General features: G+C 39.8%; 1 protein-coding gene across 1 annotated transcript in view; it reads right to left on the bottom strand.

Annotated features, from left to right (window-relative positions):
* Nucleotides 1–24,097, bottom strand: part of KCNAB1 (potassium voltage-gated channel subfamily A regulatory beta subunit 1) — a 756,359-nt gene that overhangs the window by 34,680 nt on the left and 697,582 nt on the right. The window contains exons 11-12 of the mRNA XM_086944907.1: nt 10,922–11,016; nt 8,156–8,276 (exon numbers count right to left, since the gene is read on the bottom strand). Coding sequence (XP_086801033.1) covers nt 8,156–8,276; nt 10,922–11,016 — 216 coding nt within the window. The remainder of the gene's footprint in view (nt 1–8,155; nt 8,277–10,921; nt 11,017–24,097) is intronic.

Genomic DNA, 24,097 nt, shown 5'->3' with positions numbered 1-24,097 from the left:
AACAACCAACAATATGCCCGGAAAGGTCAAATTCTGAAAGTCTGGTATCGTATAAAAAATGATGTTGACAATCAATATCTCAAACATTATGGCAAGAAGTGAAAGACAACCGGAAACTGCAAGCTTGGGCATATTTAAATGAAGCAAAAGATGAATTTGGAATAACACCAATTTGGGAGAACACAATTGCCCAGGAAAGTTTCAAAAGAACAATTAACAAGTTGACTATTCATCTGTCTCTGATAAAAGACAAGGAACTATTGGTAAAAAGAAGGCACGCATGGCCAATTATAAACAGATACAAAAAAAAGCAAGTTCAAAAATACCTTGAAACTCCTTGGTCACAGCTAAGTAAACAAACTTTTATAAGAGTTCGTTTTGGTCTTTGGCCAGGCATGTGCCATTGGCCAGTATGGAAAACTACTGAGGACAATACGATATGTAGACTATGTAAAGGTGGTCAAGAAGAAATCTTGCATCTGCTATGTCTGTGCCCTGCAATAGAGGCGGAAAGGAAAGCTATCCTTAAGAGACTATTTAATGCTCGAGGAGTAAGAACATGCAGACAAGCACTAATGGCATGTCTAAACCCGAATGATGTATTAATGAATTCTGCCTTTGTAAAATTTCTATCTGTGATTGACAAAAACCTTAAAGAAAACATGAATTAGGTTATTTATTTATTTATTTATTTATTTATTTTTTAATTATACGATATTAGAATAACTATGTCCATGGCGTTTTACGCATTTTACTGTCAATGATAATTTTAAAATGTACTTTTGTAAGATTTTAATTAATCAAACAAATAAACTTGACTATGACTATGACTATGACACCTGTCTGTAAATTACAGTGCACTCACTACTATACAAAACTTTAGTTACATAAAAAAAGTACCCCTCCAAGTTTGTTCTAAAAAGTGGTTTGTGGGTCTGAAAAGTTCTAGAACGACAGGGTTTTTATTCCCTTCTGAAGCATAAACCTCATATAGAAAACACGTAAAGGAATCAGTTAAAAAAATTATTTGAGAGCTTCCTAGATCGTTTCTGTATGATTGATAGAGCTACTAGTGGGATAATTGAGATGTTACAAAAGAAAACTGACAATTTTACACAGTTTCTTTTCCACCTTCCTGCTCTTACCTGTTTCAGAATAGTAAAACATAAATATTTTGTTTCTAAGAAAGATGCCAACCCTTGCTCCATCTACTTCAACTCTCTCTAAAATTATGATTGTGAAAGTAAGTGACCTGCAAACCAAACAGTGAAGCTAATAATATGTATGTGTTGCACTTCTGGTAATATATATTGCAGTATCTACATGTTACCAGAAGTTACCCAGCTCCATGCGTGAGAATCTCATCCAGTCCAGGTCTTTCTCACTGCATGCTGAAATCTGTAGTACTGTTTAACTGTGCCAATGTCCAGGCCATCTCAGACTGGATGGTGGGCATCTATCTTCAACTTAATTCAGCCAAGACAGAGGTGCTCCTTGTAGGCCGAGATACTTATAAATGGGACTCCTAAGGGTAGCCCGCGGCTCTGGGTACACCGCCCCAACTGAAATCAACAGTCAAGGATTTGGGGGTCCTGATCGATAATGCCCTTTCATTTGAGCCTCACGCTGAAAAAGTGACTGGTACATGCTTTGGCCTCCTACGTGGCCTAAACCCCATTCTGGGGTTCTTTGATGCCCCTACCCGCCAATGGATTGTTTAATCTGCAGTCCATTTGTGCCTGGATTATTGTAATGGCCTCCTGCTTGGCGTGAATAAAACTGTTTTTAAAAGACTACAGCGGGCACAGAATGCGGCAGCACGCGTTCTTATTGCCCTACCCAAGTACTGCCACGCCTCCAATCTTCTTCGTCGGCTTCCCTGGCTGCCAATCAAACAGAGGGTTCAGTTTAAAACCCTCTGCACCACACATAAGATTCTACATGGCCAATTCTAAATTTTACAGTGACTTTGCACTTCATATGCTCCTACGCAAGCACTGCACTCCGCTGACCTGCATCTGGCTTGCATTCCCCGGGTGCGCAGGCGTAGAGCAGGGGGGAGTTCTTTCAAGGCCCAAGCCCCTGCTCTATGGAATTCTATTCCATTGGCTGTCCGCAGTACACAGGATCATTGGGCATTCAGGAAACTGATTAAATCCTGGCTTCTCTCTTCCATCTAGCTTTCCTCTATCTGGCTACCTGTCTGCTAGCGCTGGGACGCCCTGTTGCTAGGGCAGCCAAGCGCTTACAAATGTGTATACCATAACATAACATAACATAAAACCAGGACTATAAGCCCAAGATTTCAAAGAAAATTACATTCCTGAACTGACAGAGCTACTCAGGATGGAAATAAACGACCTTAGAATTCTGATTCACAGGCACTTATCTGATTTGTTTGCTAATATCCCATTTCAGGTTGCTGTAGAAACTGTATATTGTGTTATTCTTGCCGCTTTACGTTTTTCTCTCTTTAAGTCAGTTCTATATTTATTATATTACCAACTATATGAATATAGTCCATATCTTAATTAGACAATTTCACTAATAAATGTTTCTTAATTATGCCTCTTTTATTTTATTTATTTATTTTATGTTCTTGTATAGCGCAAGAATCGACCCCTTACGAGGTATCTCCGCGCTTTGCTCGCAAGATGGAGTAGTTGCTATAGAACAGAGAATGTGGATGAACACTGATGTTTGGGAATATTTAATCTTCCTGGAATAATACGGTTTTTAGTTTCTTCCTGAAAGAGGAGTGATTGTGGGTTTGTCTGAGGTCAGTTGGAAGATTGTTCCAGAGCTTGGGCCCTACTGAAGAGAATGCTCTGCCCCCTTGTCTGGTTTTTTTGACAAGAGGGGTTTTGAGTAGCAATTGATTGCTTGACCGTAAGGCTCTGTCAGGTTTATAGACAGGTAGCTTTTGGAGCAGGTAGTCAGGGCCTTTCCCGAACAAGCACTTGTGGACAATGCAACAGATCTTGAATTTGGTGCGTTGTCTTATTGGCAGCCAATGCAGTTCACGCAGCAGGGGTTTAGAGGGAGTTCTGGGGGGGGCATTCAGAACCAATCTTGCTGCAGTGTTTTGGACTACTTGGAGGCGATTAATAGCACTCTCATTGGCTTGAATGAGGAGTCAATTACAGTAATCAATTTTGCTGATCACCATAGTCTGCACTAGGGTCTTTCTGTAGCTGTCAGAAAGGTAGGGGAAGACTCTTCTTAACAGGCCGATGGTGTGAAAGCATGACCCAACAACTGCATTCACGTGTTCCTTCATGGTAAGGTCCCGATCCAGCTTCACCCCTAGATTTTTTACAGTAAGTTTAGGGGTGGGTACTGGTCCCAAGTCAAGGGGCCACCAGTCGGGGGACCACAGTAAGGATGCTTTTCCAAAAAGCATTAGCTCCGTTTTTCCAACGTTGCATTGGAGGCGGTTGACAGCCATCCAATTGGAGATGGCCCTCATTCCTTCTGCAAAGTTGTCCCTAACGTTGGAGTTGAAGGAATGGAAAGGATAGAGAAGCTGGGTGTCGTCAGCGTAAGACACCGGGGTGAATCCATATTTTCTCACAATCTTTGGCCTTGATCCCTCACAGGCCCTTTTCACCTCTCTGTTTATCTCCTTTTTGCAGGAGAGATTCTCTTGTCACAGTTAGCATCCGCTTTCTGAGCGTTTCCTAAAGGGGTTCTTGTAGGTCCACTTTTCTAATTGTCACCAGTATTTCCTGCACACGTTTTTGAAGCTACCTTCGTGCGCTGTTATCCTTAGGGCTCTTATTAATTGGTTGAAAGGTTGGTTTTACCAGTGTAGAATAGGATGAAAAATCATCTTACTAAACGGGTAATTTTTAGTGTCTCGCTTTCTGGCCACATTGTGGTATTTAAAAAGTGCACTGTCGGATTAGAGTCAATCTTGCTGAGTAATGTGTGATTTGCAAACATCGAGACATTCATTATGTTCATCTACCCTACCTGTCCAATGCCTTGGACGTCATCAGTAAGAGACCAAAAATAATGACTATTGAGAATTTCAAATGCGCTTTCCGCCATTTTGAATTGGGACTTCGTAATTAAACATGGGCAGCTCAGCCGGCTTTGAGCATCAGTCCCAAGATGTCTTGTAGTATGAATATCATACTCAATATTGATTGGCTGATATAGCCTGTGATTTACAATATGCTAATTTAAAACTAAAATTCACTACAATAATCCGGAAGGAAGACTATTTTGTAAGGTTGTATACCGGAATAATGAGCATTTTATATTTCTCAGGTGTTTTGCCCATTAGCAGTACCCTTTAGACCTGAAATTGTAAGGAGAATGCACACTCATCATTTGTATAAAATTATTCCAGAGCCAGATTATTAACTAAGGCCCTATTAATAATGATCATAGCTTTCCTTCCACCACCTATCCAAAGGTAATAAATCATTCTCTTTGATAAAATACAGTTGCATTTAATTACAGGACCTATTAAAAAGTGCCATGAGGCGAAAGCCAGAGGGTCTTTGAAACACGGCGTTCCTGCTTGGCAGCAGATTGTTTCACTGCTGTTCTACTAAGTCAGCTAATATTTGGAATTTACAGCTTGACAGGTCACTCCTTTTGTGTAACAAGGAAAAAGAACCCAATTACAGGGTAAAGCAATGCCTTTAAATAGTTGGCATATGTTCAGATGTTGATTTCAGTATTTTAATGTACTATACATAGTGCTTACTTTGAAAAACAATAAGTGGCAGGATAAAAGTATTTTTAAGGAACCTGCCACAGGAGCTACCAAATGAAGGGGTCGCCCAATACCAAGGCTGGCCGGATTTTTTTCTTTTCCAGCGCACGCCTCTTTTTTGTATCACACTATACTCTGTCTCTATCTCACTCTTGCTGGTTCTTTCTCATCCCTTCCTTCTTAATTTCTCACTATCTTTCGTTTCCAACTTCTTTCTCCCTTTTCTGACTTTCTCTCTCTTGGTCTTGCCCAAAGTCCGGTAAAATATCTCCTAAGCTACAAAAATGAGTGCTGGTGCCCACCACCAACACAAATAAACCATCAGGTGGAGAAGTGTGGCTCAATGATTAGAGTGGCAGACCCTGATGCAGAAGTCTAGCCCGGGACCAGGGTTCAATTCCCCGCCACAACAGGTCTTGGGCTCAAAATTCCATGGACCTGATAATTCTCGCCTCGGTGCCTATTCCAATCATGGAGTCCCACTCTGCAACTCTTGGCAATAGCTTACTTAATCTCCACAACGGCCCCCACAACGCTAAGGATGCCTGGCCTCCACCTTGGGGGTGCCCAGGAGTGGACGCCTCACAGGGAAAGCCAGGATGGGTTCCACAGCGGTAGTCGTACAAGCGCCTTGAGACCCTTGCGGGTGAGTAGTGCGCTATACAAGTATCAATTTTATTTTTATTTCAGGTATATAAGTAGTATAATTTATTGTCTTCTAAAGGCCCCAAACTGCAGCTTCACTATGCTGTTGCAATTGACCACAAGATAATGCAGGGTCTGGCTTGGAGCAGTTGGTGTACGGTTTGATTGGTTGATAACATCATGTCTGACTCAATCATACACCCTAAAGGGTGTTTTCGCTCCTAACACTAACAAAGATAAGAAGTGTAAAAGAGCAAAAGAGATGCTTGGAAAACAACCATGTCTCAAGAAGTTTTCTAAATCTCAGATGCTGGTTGTAGAAGGAAACTGACTGGAAGGTTGGCCCAAAGTTAATTTTACACTGGCAGGTGGGTGCTCGTTTTCTTTTCTGGCCTCCACACAGTGGCATTTGCTCCTTCCGGAGTTATGCGGCATTGATGATACTACTATACAAGGCATTCATTTCAGTAAAGCTAGCACCGGGACAACCTTCTGTGTGATAGGCTGTGCTATAGGAACTTCCAGAATTGAATAGAATAGAGTTTCTATAGGGTTTCCATGGGCAGGTGTGACAGAATATACGTGCAGCCTAAAATCCCTCTGAAAAGATTTGTTGTGTTAACATCTGCTGAGTTGAAATATGCAGTGTTATGATGTTATGCAGAAGTTGCAACGTGGGTGACAGTAGATTGGAATACCAAGGTCAGTTGGTGCTGATCCTCTGGCCCCTCTTATCCTGTATGCTTTTCTTCCATTCTTCAATAAATCTACAAAGAAACTACGTTGGCTGTTGACAGTAATCTCAACAAACTATCTCTGCAATGTATGTCCTGACAGCATAACGAATTTGTGCACAAGACAGCCAGTAATATTCTGCCAGATTCCATCCAAGTCACCATGCAACAAGGGTGAACAGCCAACAATCCCAGAACCCAGCAATATTAAATTCCCATAGTTTACTGTTGGTTCAACTGCGACCAGAAATGCCGTTATTGTTGCTGTGCAAAAAGCGAGCAAAGTATTCGTAGCCACCATTTTGCCCACATGGTTAGTATTATATTTACTGTCATCGAAGGTTTTTTATTTCTTAATAATCTTTTACCTAGGTATTTCACTGTTCATTTGTAGTGCTTTGTCTCACTTGATCTGTTCATTTTTTGTAGGTTCTCGGCTCTGACTTCTCCTCTGCAGTAGTGAAGCTATTGGGGACTGGTGACTCAAGGTGGGATGGATGCCCCATTAAAGTAGACTCAAAATGTTGCACTACTGTGCCTTTCTCCAGGTTACTTGTCCACCAGGTAAGGGCTTATAATACATTTTCCTTCCTTAATGATGTTTGAAAACTTTCTTCGATCATTCACTGCATAGATGAATATAGGGTTGAAAAGTCGATGGTTTTTTGTGCAGACGCTGGCGTAACCCCCCTCTTTCCCTCATGGGTTTAGTCCCTAGCGCGGTTGGTTAGCGCCATGAAACCCTCGGATGTACGTGCGCTGTACAAATTCTGGATAAGATAAGATAAGATAAGATGAAGTACCTGGGTAGCAGCGTATAGGCTTTACGTCTGGGGCACAATGTTTAGCAGCTCTGCCACATAGGACAGCCACGTGTACACTTATATGGGCTCCCCCACAGAGAAATCTCTTTGATTGTGTTTAATATTATGCCAGAGGGATGTATGACGTTACGACGCGTACTTTGACAATGCGTACCGTTACAACGCTACTTTTACAACGCAAGTCGTTACAACGACTTGCGTTGGGGGGTGCTGGATAGTAAATAGTTTTATTTACTATTCCAACTCCAGTCCCCGTGGACTCTAGGGAAGGAGTTGGATAGTAAATTAAACTATTTACTATCCTAGAACGCCCCCCAGCGCAAGTCGTTGTAATGACTTGCTTTGTAAAAGTAGCGTGGTAACAGTACCGCGTTGTTAAAGTTTCGTCGTAAAGGATGTTCCACATGCCAGAGAACACGACATGGACAATTCATTTTGGTCTCTCAGAATGGAGAATAATGCTTATAATTTCAATTGGCTCCCTCAAAGATTAGATCCACCTCTGTTTATTTGTTTTCATGGTTGTACCATAGACGTGAACCACATGTACAACTTGTTTTAAGTTAAGTAAATCACAGCCTATATCAGCCAATCAATATTGAGTATGATATTCCTACTCCAAGACATCTTGGGACTGATGCTCAAAGCCAGCTGAGCTGCCCATGTTTAATTACGAAGTCCCAATTCAAAATGTCAGAAAGCGCATTTGAAATTCTTAATAGTCATTATTTTGGGTGACTTACTGATGACGTCCTAGGCGTTGGACAGGTAGGGTAGATGCACATAATGAATGTCTCGCTGTTTGCAAACCACACATTACTCAGCAAGATTGACTCTAATCCGACAGTGTACTTTTTAAATACAACAATGTGGCCTGAAACTACATCAGGTTTTTGGATTGATGAATGGCTCTGGCAAAATGTTGTCACTCCAATCGACTCACTAGATTTCAAAATCATGCATGAATCTTGTCCATGTATTTATATCATATGAATGACTAAAGAAGTATCTGACCGCAACCGAAGCATGATGAAGATCTAAGCAATCAAAATAGTTCAAAGGTCCCAACATTTACTCACTAAAGTCCCTGATATCCCTCACAAATTTCCTAGTGAGTGGTTTTACCTCAATTTGTGCTTTCCCCAAACTGAAAGAGAGCAGTTTCAGTAAAAAAATCATGTTTGTCTCTCATCCTTACCACTGGTCAACAATGTGTTACTTACCAACAGCTAGTTGAGGCAACGTGCATCCAAGTCTTTCAGCGATAGATGAAAGATCTTTCAGCTTTGATTGTTGTTGTCTTCCTTCTTCACTTACAATTTTGTCCTTCAGCCACTGGTAGCACTAGAAATCAGGAATGTACATTTGTTAGAATGTATGTATTGTATTCTAAAGAGGTAGCCAAATTAACTACAATTCCATTCACATTGTTGGTAAAATATGAATATTTGTGGTGGAAATCTGGTAAGGATGGCCTTGTCTGTTAAACGTTTAAGCCGAGCTCTTCTATTTACATTTCGTATTTATATTTAGGTCAGATGCTAGAATGTGGGGCACAAAAATATTGTGGGCCTTATTTATGAGAAATGATGTATTGCTGCGTGAAAACAGTGATGTGTCACTTCCCAGTCTGCCCTCCTTGCGAGATGATGGATGCGTCATATTTACTGTATGACACATCATGTCGTAAGGAGTTACAGATACGTCAGTATATCTGATGTGTCTGTAGGCGCAAAAGTGGCGCATTGCTGGGGTGGGTGTGAAAACAGACGCAACTCTAGCAATGTGTCCTTTCACATGGGGCAAGCCCCATGTGAAAGGGCCTGCGTGAATCTTACGCCTGCTGTGAGGCAGGCGTAAGATATTGAAGCAATGGTGTCCTACAAGTGGCACATTGAAATCTCATGGATTTCAATGAGCCACTTCTACGAGGATTTTTGCGGGGGGAACACCCACTCTGCATACATTATACCTGACGCAGTTAGAATGTGGCGCAGGGGTTTACAAAGTGACGCATCTACAGCACTTTGTAAATAGGGCGCAACGTAGCACATATTTTACACCGCTAGTGCATCACAAAAAGTGACGCAATGGTGGCGCAAAAGTGACACAAGGCCTCATAAATAAGCCCCTGTGCTTCAAAAAAACATCATAGACAGAATATCGACTACCGAAATACTGTGAAGGGCAAGTGTATATATAAGTCTATATAGATTTACTGTTCTAAACTCCACCTCTATGTATCTTGCAGTTAAATATATTGTCAAGGTGCCTATTCGTGGGGTTTCATATAGTAAATCTATCCTAACCTACATACACATACTTTCACAATATTTTTGTAATAGATATTCTGGCTGCAATATTTTTGTTAGCACAGTATTTAAAACATGCCATTCCGGTGGTATATAATGCACTTTTCTTTCTTGGACGGTAAAAATGTCTAAACATGTTTCAACACAACTATTGAAAGTATGAAGGTATTGCTATATACTATTGGGCTATTTTTGGTTAATTCATGGAAAGACCCATTATGAAAAATCGCCACAGTAAATCTGTAGTTTCTTCTAATGAATATCCGAGGCCAGAGAGAGTCGGATTGTGCTATCCAGCAATAATGTTTTATTTAATTGTGAAACCCCTTATATCTTATTGCACTAAACCTATCCCATAGAGTCTCTATATGTTGTGAGAAGAGCGTAGATGAGATATTGTGAAACTTCAAATGAGTGGGAAGAATGTAGCTGGGGATGGAGAGAAGGTCGTATGGCAATATTTCCACGCAAAAAAAATCGGATACCATCACTTGGGATTTTTCACTGTGGATTACTCTAATTTGGGACTAATGGGGTTATGTGCAATAATTTTCTTTAATTTAATTATTATTTTTTTGAGTCCTAAACTATTTTAACCATCTTTTTAAAAATGTATATTTGGTCTAGCACCCAAACCATCACAGCGCTAGGCTGTGAAGATAAAAGGTCTCTAAATCTCTGGGACTAGAAAACTAAATGGGATTTGTCCTATTAAACCTTTCATGGTTAGCTGTTAAACACCTAGGGATAGACTGCTGCATAACATTGAGGAACAAGCAGGGAGAGCACGTTGCCTCCAGACCTCTTGAAGCGTGAAATAAAAAAAGACTTGAGTAAAGATAACAAACTGGAGCATTAAATAGTGGGCCAAATCACATGATCAAGTTTGCATAGACAGAAAAGCAACCATGCCATATTATTCTGGACAAGTTCTGAACAAGTTGGTGCCTCCTAAATGAAGTGGGCGGTAGACACAGTTGTGTTTTAATCGGTATATGTGATGAGAAGACTGCGTTTGAAGTACTAGAACAGAATGGCTTGATGATGTGTTTTGTAAAGAAACTATGTCCTCTTCAGTGGTGGGTTCATAACAATAAAACTTCCTTCAAGTGACCAGCTCCTCATTCATTTCTGGCCCTGTTAGCCTCATGCAGTGCATTTGGGAGTCTCGGGTGCAGAGAAAGAACTGTGTTGTATTCCTTAAAGAGACTTGCTTCTCTTTACACAGTACTTGGTGCATGCTCCTTCCATAAGCCACTGATGGGGCAATGCTTGGTATGCAAGAATTGCATTCAGAAAATACAGTGATTTTAGCATCAGTAAATTGTTGCTCATACACAGCAATGCATAATATGTTTAGTCATGGATAAGTCCGAACAAATTAGCTTGGCTCACAAAAATTGATTGTCAAATATTCCACGGTTCAGCTGAAGTAACAGTGTAATTTCAGGATTTTCCCAGAACAAGCGTAGCACAAAATGTCAGAAATGTTGCAAGACTACGCATTGCCCAGGCCTAAATATCCCTACATTCAGATCCAGTGAAAGACTGTAAATTTGTATGGCGTGTACAGTACACAGAATGATACTAGATATTTATATATTAATAATAGTGAAGTTCCATATTCGTTTAGAAAATGATTCCTTATGCCTAAATGTATCAACTATCTACATCTACCTTCAATGAAGCTCTGGCACTTTCTGGAACGCCGTTTGCATATTTCCCTGAGATGATCCCACAAGCGAGCGGTGACCAGGTCATTGCTCCAACCCCTGAGAAGCAAGAGACAGATGTCAATTCAACCTTTCAAACAAATACGTTTGCTGAGCTGCTGCTGCGCTTTGCATAACGGACACATCATTTTATGCTGCTATTAACAGGTGCTATGAGGGACAAAGGTCCTTAGCTTATCAGAATCAAGAAAAACAATATAATATAGGCCATAATAGGAGACTATATTTTTGTCCTCTGCCCAACCGGGCAGGGTATTTATTTGAACAAGATGAACAAAAAGAATAAATGGTTACGAGGCACAGTCCTGTACCATACTCAAGAAGGATAAACAACATATAAGGGAGACATTTTCAGGCAAAAAAGGGAGGAGCAATACTGGCCACTTTTAACTCAGTGTTTGAATAGAAGTATTGCCAGAGAAGTTCTAGACACAACAGAATGAGACACAATGGTACGGTTGTGAAAGCTCTATGTGATCCCAAAAGCGAGCGGTGACCAGGTCATTGCTCCAACCCCTGAGAAGCAAGAGACAGATGTCAATTCACCCTTTCAAACAAATACGTTTGCTGAGCTGATGCTGCGCTTTGCATAACGGACACATCATTTTATGCTGCTATTAACAGGTGGACACTTGTGGGGAGATTTACTAGGATTTTACTCTGTATTTGCATCACAAAAGAGATGCAAATGGTCTCAAAATATTTTTTTCTGATTTACTTTCCAGCACCAATCAGGTGTATCGCTGGAAATAAAGTGAAAGTAACACAAAGCAGCACATAACACTGCTTTGCATTACTTAGCGCCAAGGAGGCATTCCATGAGTAGAGCATGGGCATTCCCATACAACCACCTACGTTTACTGACGCTAAACTTTATTTACTAAATAATGTAGACAGGGTTTAGCATCAGAAAACTGTGCCCTTTTGAAGCAGGTGCACGGAAGGAGAAATGCTTCCATTTTTCCTTCCTTTTACGGATTTGTACGCGTGATGCACTTTATAGCACATATACAAAAAGGGAAAGGGTTAAAGTCAGTCTATGCTTAGTGTTTTGTACTGGAAGGGGAGTCTTCCAGTACAAAACCTATATTAGACTCACATAGACACCTTTGCACCATGGTGCAAAGGGTGTCTCCGTGGCGCAGGCCAGCTGATTTAAGCAACAACGCTAGGGAAAGGGAAGGAGAGTGACATATTTCTGTAAATATGGCACTCTCCTCCTCTCGCCTTTTCACGCAGCGCAATGTTTGCCCTGCTACACTGCATGATTATATGGTAAATCTGCCCCTTGAAGTATTCATTTATCATTTACTTTTTCTAAATTCACATACAAAGAATTTTGATGGTCATATTGTTCTCAGGCATTATCACATAATATTTGCACTGATGTAAAAACACACACAACTCAATTTGCACAGTTCTGACTTCTGCTTGTTTGATAAGGAATGGCGTACACGGATTTTGCTCAAGTGCCCAAATAAATCAAGATCACAATTATCCGTTACGTCTATATACAGCCAATAGGTACATGAGGATCACAATTTGCTGATAAATCTCCATACACAACCAGCATTTCCTGGTCAGTTATGACTATCTCGAGGCAAGGATGTTATGAGTTGTGAACAGCCATGACCACGTGTCCACGTACATTGCAGAGCACTATAAACCTATAATGGGTCCACAGAGTATTGCATTATAGGCAATGCTTGACCATGGATTGAAATGTAGTCACTAGATACCCTCTAACACCACAATTTTACTAGATTATTAAACTGATTCCTAAATAACATTGAAGGTATTTGAGGACCCTGTGTCAGAGACCTACCGATGTAGTCATACATTGGTCAGCAGCTCAGACTCATTATACTCTCATGATATTCTTCATTTTATAGCTTTGATTGATCATTCACTTCGATGGTAGCGTATCTTTTGGGAAAAGTATACAAAAAAATGATGGGTTGAATGCTTGAATTAATCTCAGTAAATAAAGACAGGGCAACCCAATAATCCCCAAGGAACTGGGTAAATATGCAATATAGAAAAGGTACCTTGAGGAATTATTTCCACTGTTAATTAATATTTCTCACATGCCATCAATATGTGCATTCAATCAAATAAACATCGGAACCATGGTGTCAATCATTTTTCAGCTTTATATCATATGTTATATACGAAACAGTGAATAATTTGCAACAAATAGAAAAAAGGCAACACAAACCACACTATTACAATCAATATCCTTCCGATAGTGTGTTATACTGTTGGTACTGTATGTATTATATACATATATACATATCGTGCTCCTGAAGCCTCAGTCAGCTCATGCAACAGTCTATAAACATGAATGTTATGGTTCTTATTTGTAACCAAACAGTATACAGGCGTCGACGTTTCGGTCTTTACACAGCGATTTCCACCAAGACCATCCTCAGGACTGTATGTTGCTCAAAATATCTACAAAATATACAATATGTACAATATATTAGACCCCGTTCCTAATGTCCAATATAATTGATTGTCTGCTAACACTAACCGTCACCACACCCAGTGTGACTACACATAAAATACATTACTCACTATATTCCAAGTAGAAAAACCTCAATCTTCATAGACCAATAGGGAAGTCTTAACCATAGACCATCCACTTTCATGTGTTCCTGTACAAACAAGTATATATCAACACTTATATATATACACTCTGAGCATATGCCTTCATATTACTACAACAACCGTCCAACCTTAACTCCTCTCCATACAAGACACTAGTTCTGCTTACCTCCTCAAAGAGATAGAGACATTTCAGACTGGCTCTGTGAATTTTCGTATTTCTACCGTGTTCGATTGGTGTGGTTCCAATCTAAAGTGCAGAAACGGAAGATAACTTCCATAAGTCCATGCAAATACCTAGTAAGACTAACATTATCCCAGTAACCCGCCATTTGCACTTACTTCCACACTGTGTATCGAGCGGGATTCCAGTTTACTCCGTCTCGCTTCGACAGCCAGCTCACAATGATAACGGAGGAGACTACATCAAAGTCGCGGACTCCGCGCATGCTCAGAACGGGGACGTCGCTTTAGTTTATGAGGCGGCCATTTCTAAATGGTTTTCATACCTGCACTATCCAACAAAACATAATGTAATACCAACAATCCTAAGTGTAAAAAGTGTAACCGACTATCATCGGCCCGAAATATTTGTGAAAATACTTAAAATATATACAGTTCAAATGCAGCTAACGTCTCAGTGAAACCAACTATAGATTCAGAAGTCGGCCTTACAATCGGGACCAGTCTAAGACAACCACCATCCACAATATAAATTACAGTGTACTGATGACATAAGGGACATAATCACAGGGTTGCCAAATTGTGCCATTCAACATGTTGTTAAGACCCAGAACCATCGTCCTGCACATCCATATCCATCTGTTTTCTTTAATGGTTAGCAGACGATCTACATTGGTCCTTCTTTTTGACCCCTTAATCACCTCTAGCACAAACCATTTCATGTCCTGTGGACCATGTGACTTTTCAATATAGTGTTCTACCATGGGTGCTGTCAACACTTTACATCTAATCCTAGATTGGTGCTGGGTTATTCTTTTTTTCACCTCTTGGGTTGTCTTCCCAATATAAGCTAAGTTACATGGACATAGTATACAGTAGATGACGTTCTTAGTCAAGCAGTTCGAATGATGTCTCATCGTAAATTCTTTACCGTTTAGTGTACATGATTTGGTAACCGCAGTTGTATCACAGGCTACACATTGTCCACATGGATAATGGCCCACTCTAGGTGTCAAACCCCATTGACTGTGTATGGTATTTATCCTTGGTTCTCTGTATGTTTTAACCAGGAAGTCACGTAGATTCCTAGCCCTTTTGAAGGCAAAGTATGGACATTTCAGCTGTAATTCACTTTTCTGTATAAGGTGCCAGTTTCTTGTTACAATCTTTTTAATTTCATTAGATTCAGTTCCAAAGGTAGTAATACAGGCTATGGTATTGTCTAGTACCTCTTTTTGTTTGCTTTGATCCAAAAGTGATGTCCGGTCATAATACCATGCTCGTTTGAGAGCTCTTTTTACCAATCTGTTAGGATATTGTCTGGCCACTAGTTTTTGTTGTAAAATCTTAGCCTCCCTGAAATAATCCTCCCTTTTGGTACAGTTACGTTTGATTCTTAAGAACTGGCCAAAAGGGAGGTTATCCCGTAAGTTCCTGGGATGGTGGCTGGAATATTTTAAAAGAGTGTTACGTGACGTGGGTTTCGTATACAAATTTACCACCAAGTTACCATTATCATGTAGGATGTTCAAGTCTAAAAAATTGACACTTTTATTACTATATTCCATAGTGAATTTTAGGTTGTCATTTTGTTCATTTAACCATCTGTGAAATGTTAATAGATGATCCTCACTTCCTTCCCAAACTAGACAGACATCATCTATATACCTAAGGTATTTAGTAATGTGTGTTCCAAATGGGTTGTTATTATGAATGTTTTTATTCTCAAAATCTGCCACATACAGATTAGCTATGTCGGGAGCGAAAATCGCTCCCATCGCCACCCCTTTTCTTTGACCATAAAAGTCATCATTGAATAGAAAATAGTTGCACTCGAGAGCTATTTTAGCACATTGGATGACAAAGTCCACTGGTACTTGCATAGGGCGGGTCTGTGTATTTAGGATTTTTTCAAGTATATCCACTGCTTCTCTCTGTGGGATATTGGAGTATAAACTCTCAATATCCATTGTAACAAGAATGTTTATCGTAGGGTCAAAGGAAATGCCTTCCAAAGCATTTATTACACTTATACTGTCTTTAGTGTATGATTGGGTGAGTGGTACGAAAGGCTTGATAAAGAAATCCACATACTCGGCCAAGGGTTGTAAAATTGACCCACATCCCGCGACAATAGGTCTACCGGGGGGGTTTTGCTCGTTTTTATGGATTTTTGGCAGTATATAAAATGCCGGAATTGTGAAATCATTCTTATTTAAGTATTCATATTCTCTCTGACTTAGCCATAACCCATCAAGACCTGTCTTAGTAACAGTTAATATGTCCTTCCTGATCTTCTCTGTAGGGTCACCCCTTAGTTTAGTGTAGTGAAGAGGATTATTTCAGGGAGGCTAAGATTTTACAACAAAAACTGGTGGCCAGACAATATCCTAACAGATTGGTAAAAAGAGCTCTCAAACGAGCATGGTATTATGACCGGACATCACTTTTGGATCAAAGCAAACAAAAAGAGGTACTAGACAATACCATAGCCTGTATTACTACCTTTGGAACTGAATCTAATGAAATTAAAAAGATTGTAACAAGAAACTGGCACCTTATACAGAAAAGTGAATTACAGCTGAAATGTCCATACTTTGCCTTCAAAAGGGCTAGGAATCTACGTGACTTCCTGGTTAAAACATACAGAGAACCAAGGATAAATACCATACACAGTCAATGGGGTTTGACACCTAGAGTGGGCCATTATCCATGTGGACAATGTGTAGCCTGTGATACAACTGCGGTTACCAAATCATGTACACTAAACGGTAAAGAATTTACGATGAGACATCATTCGAACTGCTTGACTAAGAACGTCATCTACTGTATACTATGTCCATGTAACTTAGCTTATATTGGGAAGACAACCCAAGAGGTGAAAAAAAGAATAACCCAGCACCAATCTAGGATTAGATGTAAAGTGTTGACAGCACCCATGGTAGAACACTATATTGAAAAGTCACATGGTCCACAGGACATGAAATGGTTTGTGCTAGAGGTGATTAAGGGGTCAAAAAGAAGGACCAATGTAGATCGTCTGCTAACCATTAAAGAAAACAGATGGATATGGATGTGCAGGACGATGGTTCTGGGTCTTAACCAACATGTTGAATGGCACAATTTGGCAACCCTGTGATTATGTCCCTTATGTCATCAGTACACTGTAATTTATATTGTGGATGGTGGTTGTCTTAGACTGGTCCCGATTGTAAGGCCGACTTCTGAATCTATAGTTGGTTTCACTGAGACGTTAGCTGCATTTGAACTGTATATATTTTAAGTATTTTCACAAATATTTCGGGCCGATGATAGTCGGTTACACTTTTTACACTTAGGATTGTTGGTATTACATTATGTTTTGTTGGATAGTGCAGGTATGAAAACCATTTAGAAATGGCCGCCTCATAAACTAAAGCGACGTCCCCGTTCTGAGCATGCGCGGAGTCCGCGACTTTGATGTAGTCTCCTCCGTTATCATTGTGAGCTGGCTGTCGAAGCGAGACGGAGTAAACTGGAATCCCGCTCGATACACAGTGTGGAAGTAAGTGCAAATGGCGGGTTACTGGGATAATGTTAGTCTTACTAGGTATTTGCATGGACTTATGGAAGTTATCTTCCGTTTCTGCACTTTAGATTGGAACCACACCAATCGAACACGGTAGAAATACGAAAATTCACCGAGCCAGTCTGAAATGTCTCTATCTCTTTGAGGAGGTAAGCAGAACTAGTGTCTTGTATGGAGAGGAGTTAAGGTTGGACGGTTGTTGTAGTAATATGAAGGCATATGCTCAGAGTGTATATATATAAGTGTTGATATATACTTGTTTGTACAGGAACACATGAAAGTGGATGGTCTATGGTTAAGACTTCCCTATTGGTCTATGAAGATTGAGGTTTTTCTACTTGGAATATAGTGAGTAATGTATTTTATGTGTAGTCACACTGGGTGTGGTGACGGTTAGTGTTAGCAGACAATCAATTATATTGGACATTAGGAACGGGGTCTAATATATTGTACATATTGTATATTTTGTAGATATTTTGAGCAACATACAGTCCTGAGGATGGTCTTGGTGGAAATCGCTGTGTAAAGACCGAAACGTCGACGCCTGTATACTGTTTGGTTACAAATAAGAACCATAACATTCATGTTTATAGACTGTTGCATGAGCTGACTGAGGCTTCAGGAGCACGATATGTATATATGTATATAATACATACAGTACCAACAGTATAACACACTATCGGAAGGATATTGATTGTAATAGTGTGGTTTGTGTTGCCTTTTTTCTATTTGTTGCAAATTATTCACTGTTTCGTATATAACATATGATATAAAGCTGAAAAATGATTGACACCATGGTTCCGATGTTTATTTGATTGAATGCACATATTGATGGCATGTGAGAAATATTAATTAACAGTGGAAATAATTCCTCAAGGTACCTTTTCTATATTGCATATTTACCCAGTTCCTTGGGGATTATTGGGTTGCCCTGTCTTTATTTACTGTATCGGCGCAGACGATGTCTGCAAGGGCCATTCTTGATAGTGGTTTGTCTATTGATTAGCATAAATTTGTCTGCTTATATTTCACTTTTATATTTCACTTGTGTATTTTGTATATAGTTCACGATTGAATCGTATATATAGTCTGACCTGTTTCTAAGCATATGCCGATGTATATAATCTCGTCTCTACCATAAATATAAAAGACTGTAGAAATACAATTTGATTTTACCCAATACTACAATAGATTGTTATATAGGCAGGTGCTGCAAATGTCAGAACAAGAGACACTCACCTACAGTGATGAATATATAACAAAGGTAGCAAGTGGGCCGTCACTATTGGGACCTCAGACTATCACCACCACACATAATATACAACATACCACGCTTCGCAATAATTTGGAAAGATTGCGTAAGAAACTAATAAGAACAGAGTTACATGCAAAATTTCTTACAGATTGCCTGAACAATAACATCATCCCGATAGGGTTACAAGTACGTAATATTCCGGCTATTTTCGTAGAGGATGAAGATTTCAAGACAGGTTTCAGTTATGTGTCCAATAAATGTTCACGTAGTTGGATGGTGCTAGGGATTGAAACAGCCCACAAACATATTGACAAACTCAAGCAGGAAATAGCAGATTTAGAAAAACAAATCAGGGAGGATCAAACAGTGACTGATGCTGAGGAGTTTTTAAAAAAGTTAGAAACCCAGATAGCTGATTTTTTGAAGACCAATATATTGAAGAAAACTGACAAATTACAGAAAGATCTCAAATACTACTCAAAAGAACGAACATACCCTTATCTTAAAAAGGAGTTTTTTCAACAGGGTCAGGGACAAGCACAGTGGACTACTAAACACTTAACTTTTTCTGATACAGCATCCACAAACTCAGACGATAGTGCACACAGAGGCAGTAGCTCAAACCAAGGATTTGGTAGAGGACAGGGTAGGGGTACTTTTTTACCGAGAGGCCAGGCCCCAGCACGAGGACGGACCCGGTCAACCCGGAGGGGTTGGTACAGAAACCAATATACACCGGGGTTCAGGCAAACGAGGAACAACTTTTACGAGTGGTAGACGAAATGAATACAGGAAATGATATTAGGATTTCAAACCCAACCTTAGAGGTGGTACCTATATTTAATTTATCTAAACATGAATTAAATAGACAAGAATTAGAACTGTTGAGCTATGGACTATCTTATGTACCTACCAATAGGAATGATCATTTTACAACTCTAATGGAAATCCAGAAATTCTTTCGCACTCTTCGTCTTAAACAGTTTTTCAACAAGACCCCAATCAGTAGTCAATATAATATGACAACATCTAACCAACGTAATGTTACAGGTCTCCGCTGTCCCTCGACATTTTATCCGGCAAACAACTTAATGCCGAAGGAACTTTTAACTTTTGAAAATGTAGTGTTGTTAGAAATAGACCAACTCTTCAAAGAAAAAAAGAAATATGTGAGATACAATTTCACGAAAGAACAACATGAGACACTGGTTACCCTGGCTAAACGTGAGGATATTTATATCAAACCTGCAGATAAGGGGGGCAGTATAATAGTGCAAGATAAGACTGAATATGATAAAGAGGCAATACGTCAACTTAATAACCCTCTTCACTACACTAAACTAAGGGGTGACCCTACAGAGAAGATCAGGAAGGACATATTAACTGTTACTAAGACAGGTCTTGATGGGTTATGGCTAAGTCAGAGAGAATATGAATACTTAAATAAGAATGATTTCACAATTCTGGCATTTTACATACTGCCAAAAATCCATAAAAACGAGCAAACCCCCCCGGTAGACCTATTGTCGCGGGATGTGGGTCAATTTTACAACCCTTGGCCGAGTATGTGGATTTCTTTATCAAGCCTTTCGTACCACTCACCCAATCATACACTAAAGACAGTATAAGTGTAATAAATGCTTTGGAAGGCATTTCCTTTGACCCTACGATAAACATTCTTGTTACAATGGATATTGAGAGTTTATACTCCAATATCCCACAGAGAGAAGCAGTGGATATACTTGAAAAAATCCTAAATACACAGACCCGCCCTATGCAAGTACCAGTGGACTTTGTCATCCAATGTGCTAAAATAGCTCTCGAGTGCAACTATTTTCTATTCAATGATGACTTTTATGGTCAAAGAAAAGGGGTGGCGATGGGAGCGATTTTCGCTCCCGACATAGCTAATCTGTATGTGGCAGATTTTGAGAATAAAAACATTCATAATAACAACCCATTTGGAACACACATTACTAAATACCTTAGGTATATAGATGATGTCTGTCTAGTTTGGGAAGGAAGTGAGGATCATCTATTAACATTTCACAGATGGTTAAATGAACAAAATGACAACCTAAAATTCACTATGGAATATAGTAATAAAAGTGTCAATTTTTTAGACTTGAACATCCTACATGATAATGGTAACTTGGTGGTAAATTTGTATACAAAACCCACGTCACGTAACACTCTTTTAAAATATTCCAGCCACCATCCCAGGAACTTACGGGATAACCTCCCTTTTGGCCAGTTCTTAAGAATCAAACGTAACTGTACCAAAAGGGAGGATTATTTCAGGGAGGCTAAGATTTTACAACAAAAACTGGTGGCCAGACAATATCCTAACAGATTGGTAAAAAGAGCTCTCAAACGAGCATGGTATTATGACCGGACATCACTTTTGGATCAAAGCAAACAAAAAGAGGTACTAGACAATACCATAGCCTGTATTACTACCTTTGGAACTGAATCTAATGAAATTAAAAAGATTGTAACAAGAAACTGGCACCTTATACAGAAAAGTGAATTACAGCTGAAATGTCCATACTTTGCCTTCAAAAGGGCTAGGAATCTACGTGACTTCCTGGTTAAAACATACAGAGAACCAAGGATAAATACCATACACAGTCAATGGGGTTTGACACCTAGAGTGGGCCATTATCCATGTGGACAATGTGTAGCCTGTGATACAACTGCGGTTACCAAATCATGTACACTAAACGGTAAAGAATTTACGATGAGACATCATTCGAACTGCTTGACTAAGAACGTCATCTACTGTATACTATGTCCAAGTAACTTAGCTTATATTGGGAAGACAACCCAAGAGGTGAAAAAAAGAATAACCCAGCACCAATCTAGGATTAGATGTAAAGTGTTGACAGCACCCATGGTAGAACACTATATTGAAAAGTCACATGGTCCACAGGACATGAAATGGTTTGTGCTAGAGGTGATTAAGGGGTCAAAAAGAAGGACCAATGTAGATCGTCTGCTAACCATTAAAGAAAACAGATGGATATGGATGTGCAGGACGATGGTTCTGGGTCTTAACCAACATGTTGAATGGCACAATTTGGCAACCCTGTGATTATGTCCCTTATGTCATCAGTACACTGTAATTTATATTGTGGATGGTGGTTGTCTTAGACTGGTCCCGATTGTAAGGCCGACTTCTGAATCTATAGTTGGTTTCACTGAGACGTTAGCTGCATTTGAACTGTATATATTTTAAGTATTTTCACAAATATTTCGGGCCGATGATAGTCGGTTACACTTTTTACACTTAGGATTGTTGGTATTACATTATGTTTTGTTGGATAGTGCAGGTATGAAAACCATTTAGAAATGGCCGCCTCATAAACTAAAGCGACGTCCCCGTTCTGAGCATGCGCGGAGTCCGCGACTTTGATGTAGTCTCCTCCGTTATCATTGTGAGCTGGCTGTCGAAGCGAGACGGAGTAAACTGGAATCCCGCTCGATACACAGTGTGGAAGTAAGTGCAAATGGCGGGTTACTGGGATAATGTTAGTCTTACTAGGTATTTGCATGGACTTATGGAAGTTATCTTCCGTTTCTGCACTTTAGATTGGAACCACACCAATCGAACACGGTAGAAATACGAAAATTCACCGAGCCAGTCTGAAATGTCTCTATCTCTTTGAGGAGGTAAGCAGAACTAGTGTCTTGTATGGAGAGGAGTTAAGGTTGGACGGTTGTTGTAGTAATATGAAGGCATATGCTCAGAGTGTATATATATAAGTGTTGATATATACTTGTTTGTACAGGAACACATGAAAGTGGATGGTCTATGGTTAAGACTTCCCTATTGGTCTATGAAGATTGAGGTTTTTCTACTTGGAATATAGTGAGTAATGTATTTTATGTGTAGTCACACTGGGTGTGGTGACGGTTAGTGTTAGCAGACAATCAATTATATTAGACATTAGGAACGGGGTCTAATATATTGTACATATTGTATATTTTGTAGATATTTTGAGCAACATACAGTCCTGAGGATGGTCTTGGTGGAAATCGCTGTGTAAAGACCGAAACGTCGACGCCTGTATACTGTTTGGTTACAAATAAGAACCATAACATTCATGTTTATAGACTGTTGCATGAGCTGACTGAGGCTTCAGGAGCACGATATGTATATAATACATACAGTACCAACAGTATAACACACTATCGGAAGGATATTGATTGTAATAGTGTGGTTTGTGTTGCCTTTTTTCTATTTGTTGCAAATTATTCACTGTTTCGTATATAACATATGATATAAAGCTGAAAAATGATTGACACCATGGTTCCGATGTTTATTTGATTGAATGCACATATTGATGGCATGTGAGAAATATTAATTAACAGTGGAAATAATTCCTCAAGGTACCTTTTCTATATTGAATTAATCTCAGTCACGTGTAGTTCCTCTGATCCACAACCCAGTCCATTGATATTTTGCACATCATGCCACCTCAGTTTGACCCAGCCATATGCAAATCAGTCTTGACCCTGCTCCAATAGGAAAGGCCCAGCCCGAACTGCTTGGCTAGGTCCTCCCTGAATCAGAATACAAGCAACCTCAGGATGGTATCTCATCAGTACGGTATACATTGGGTTTGGGAAAAAAGCATTTACTTTTTTAACCTTTGTTATACAGGGTTCAAGTACAACAATATGAATAAAGCTAAAGAATTATCTGCTTTTCCAAACACCGCCTGGAAGCAGAAAAAGAAATATGGGTTTATGTGACTAAAAATTCCTACTGCTTAAAAGGTGATAACCCGGGGCGTCCATCACTATCCATAGCCCTCCAGGATAAGCACATGAAAGATATTAAGAGATTCTGGCAGGTCCCATCATGAGTGTGAAACACCCTTTGTTTTGATTTGAATGGTACTATCCTTATGAATCTTAAGCAGTCGAACTTTACAAAACCTTTTTATGCATGAATGTGAAATGTCAGCGGTGTACTTTCTCTGAAAAGAGGTTTGAGTTGATGTTTATTTCCTATTATAGTATATGTTTGTTAGATTTTGGCAAATGTGCGTGGTTCTTCCTTTAAGGAAGTGCCACAAGGGATAAAAGTTGGCCCATTACATCTGCGGTGCCCCCCCAAACACTGTTCTAATTCGCACTTCGTCCATCATCTCCTTGTGTTTGCTTTGTTCGCCCTAAGTTGGCATGGTATGCTCAGACATAGGTCCCTTGCTCACTTTGTCACTGGATTCAATCTAGCCTGGATAATGAGGGGTGTTACCCCGAAACCGGTCCCATGATGCTTGTTTCTGGTCCAGGGAAGACACGGCTCTGCAGTTCGAGTTGGACTACTCCCATGAGACACAGGGTCAAGACTGATTTGCATATAGCTGTGCCTGAACTGGGGTGGCAAAGTGAGCTAAAGAATAATGATGGATTCAACCCAAATCTGTGACTGGGGTGAGTGTCTGAAAAGTATCAGAGCTCCGCCCATCGTCTCCTTGTGTGCTCTAATATAGCCC

The sequence above is a fragment of the Lissotriton vulgaris genome, chromosome 11 (genome assembly GCF_964263255.1).
Source record: "Lissotriton vulgaris chromosome 11, aLisVul1.2, whole genome shotgun sequence".
NCBI classification, from domain to species: Eukaryota; Metazoa; Chordata; class Amphibia; order Caudata; family Salamandridae; genus Lissotriton; species Lissotriton vulgaris.
The sequence above is the reverse complement of the archived record's forward strand: the minus strand, read 5'-3'. Positions and strand labels throughout refer to the sequence as shown.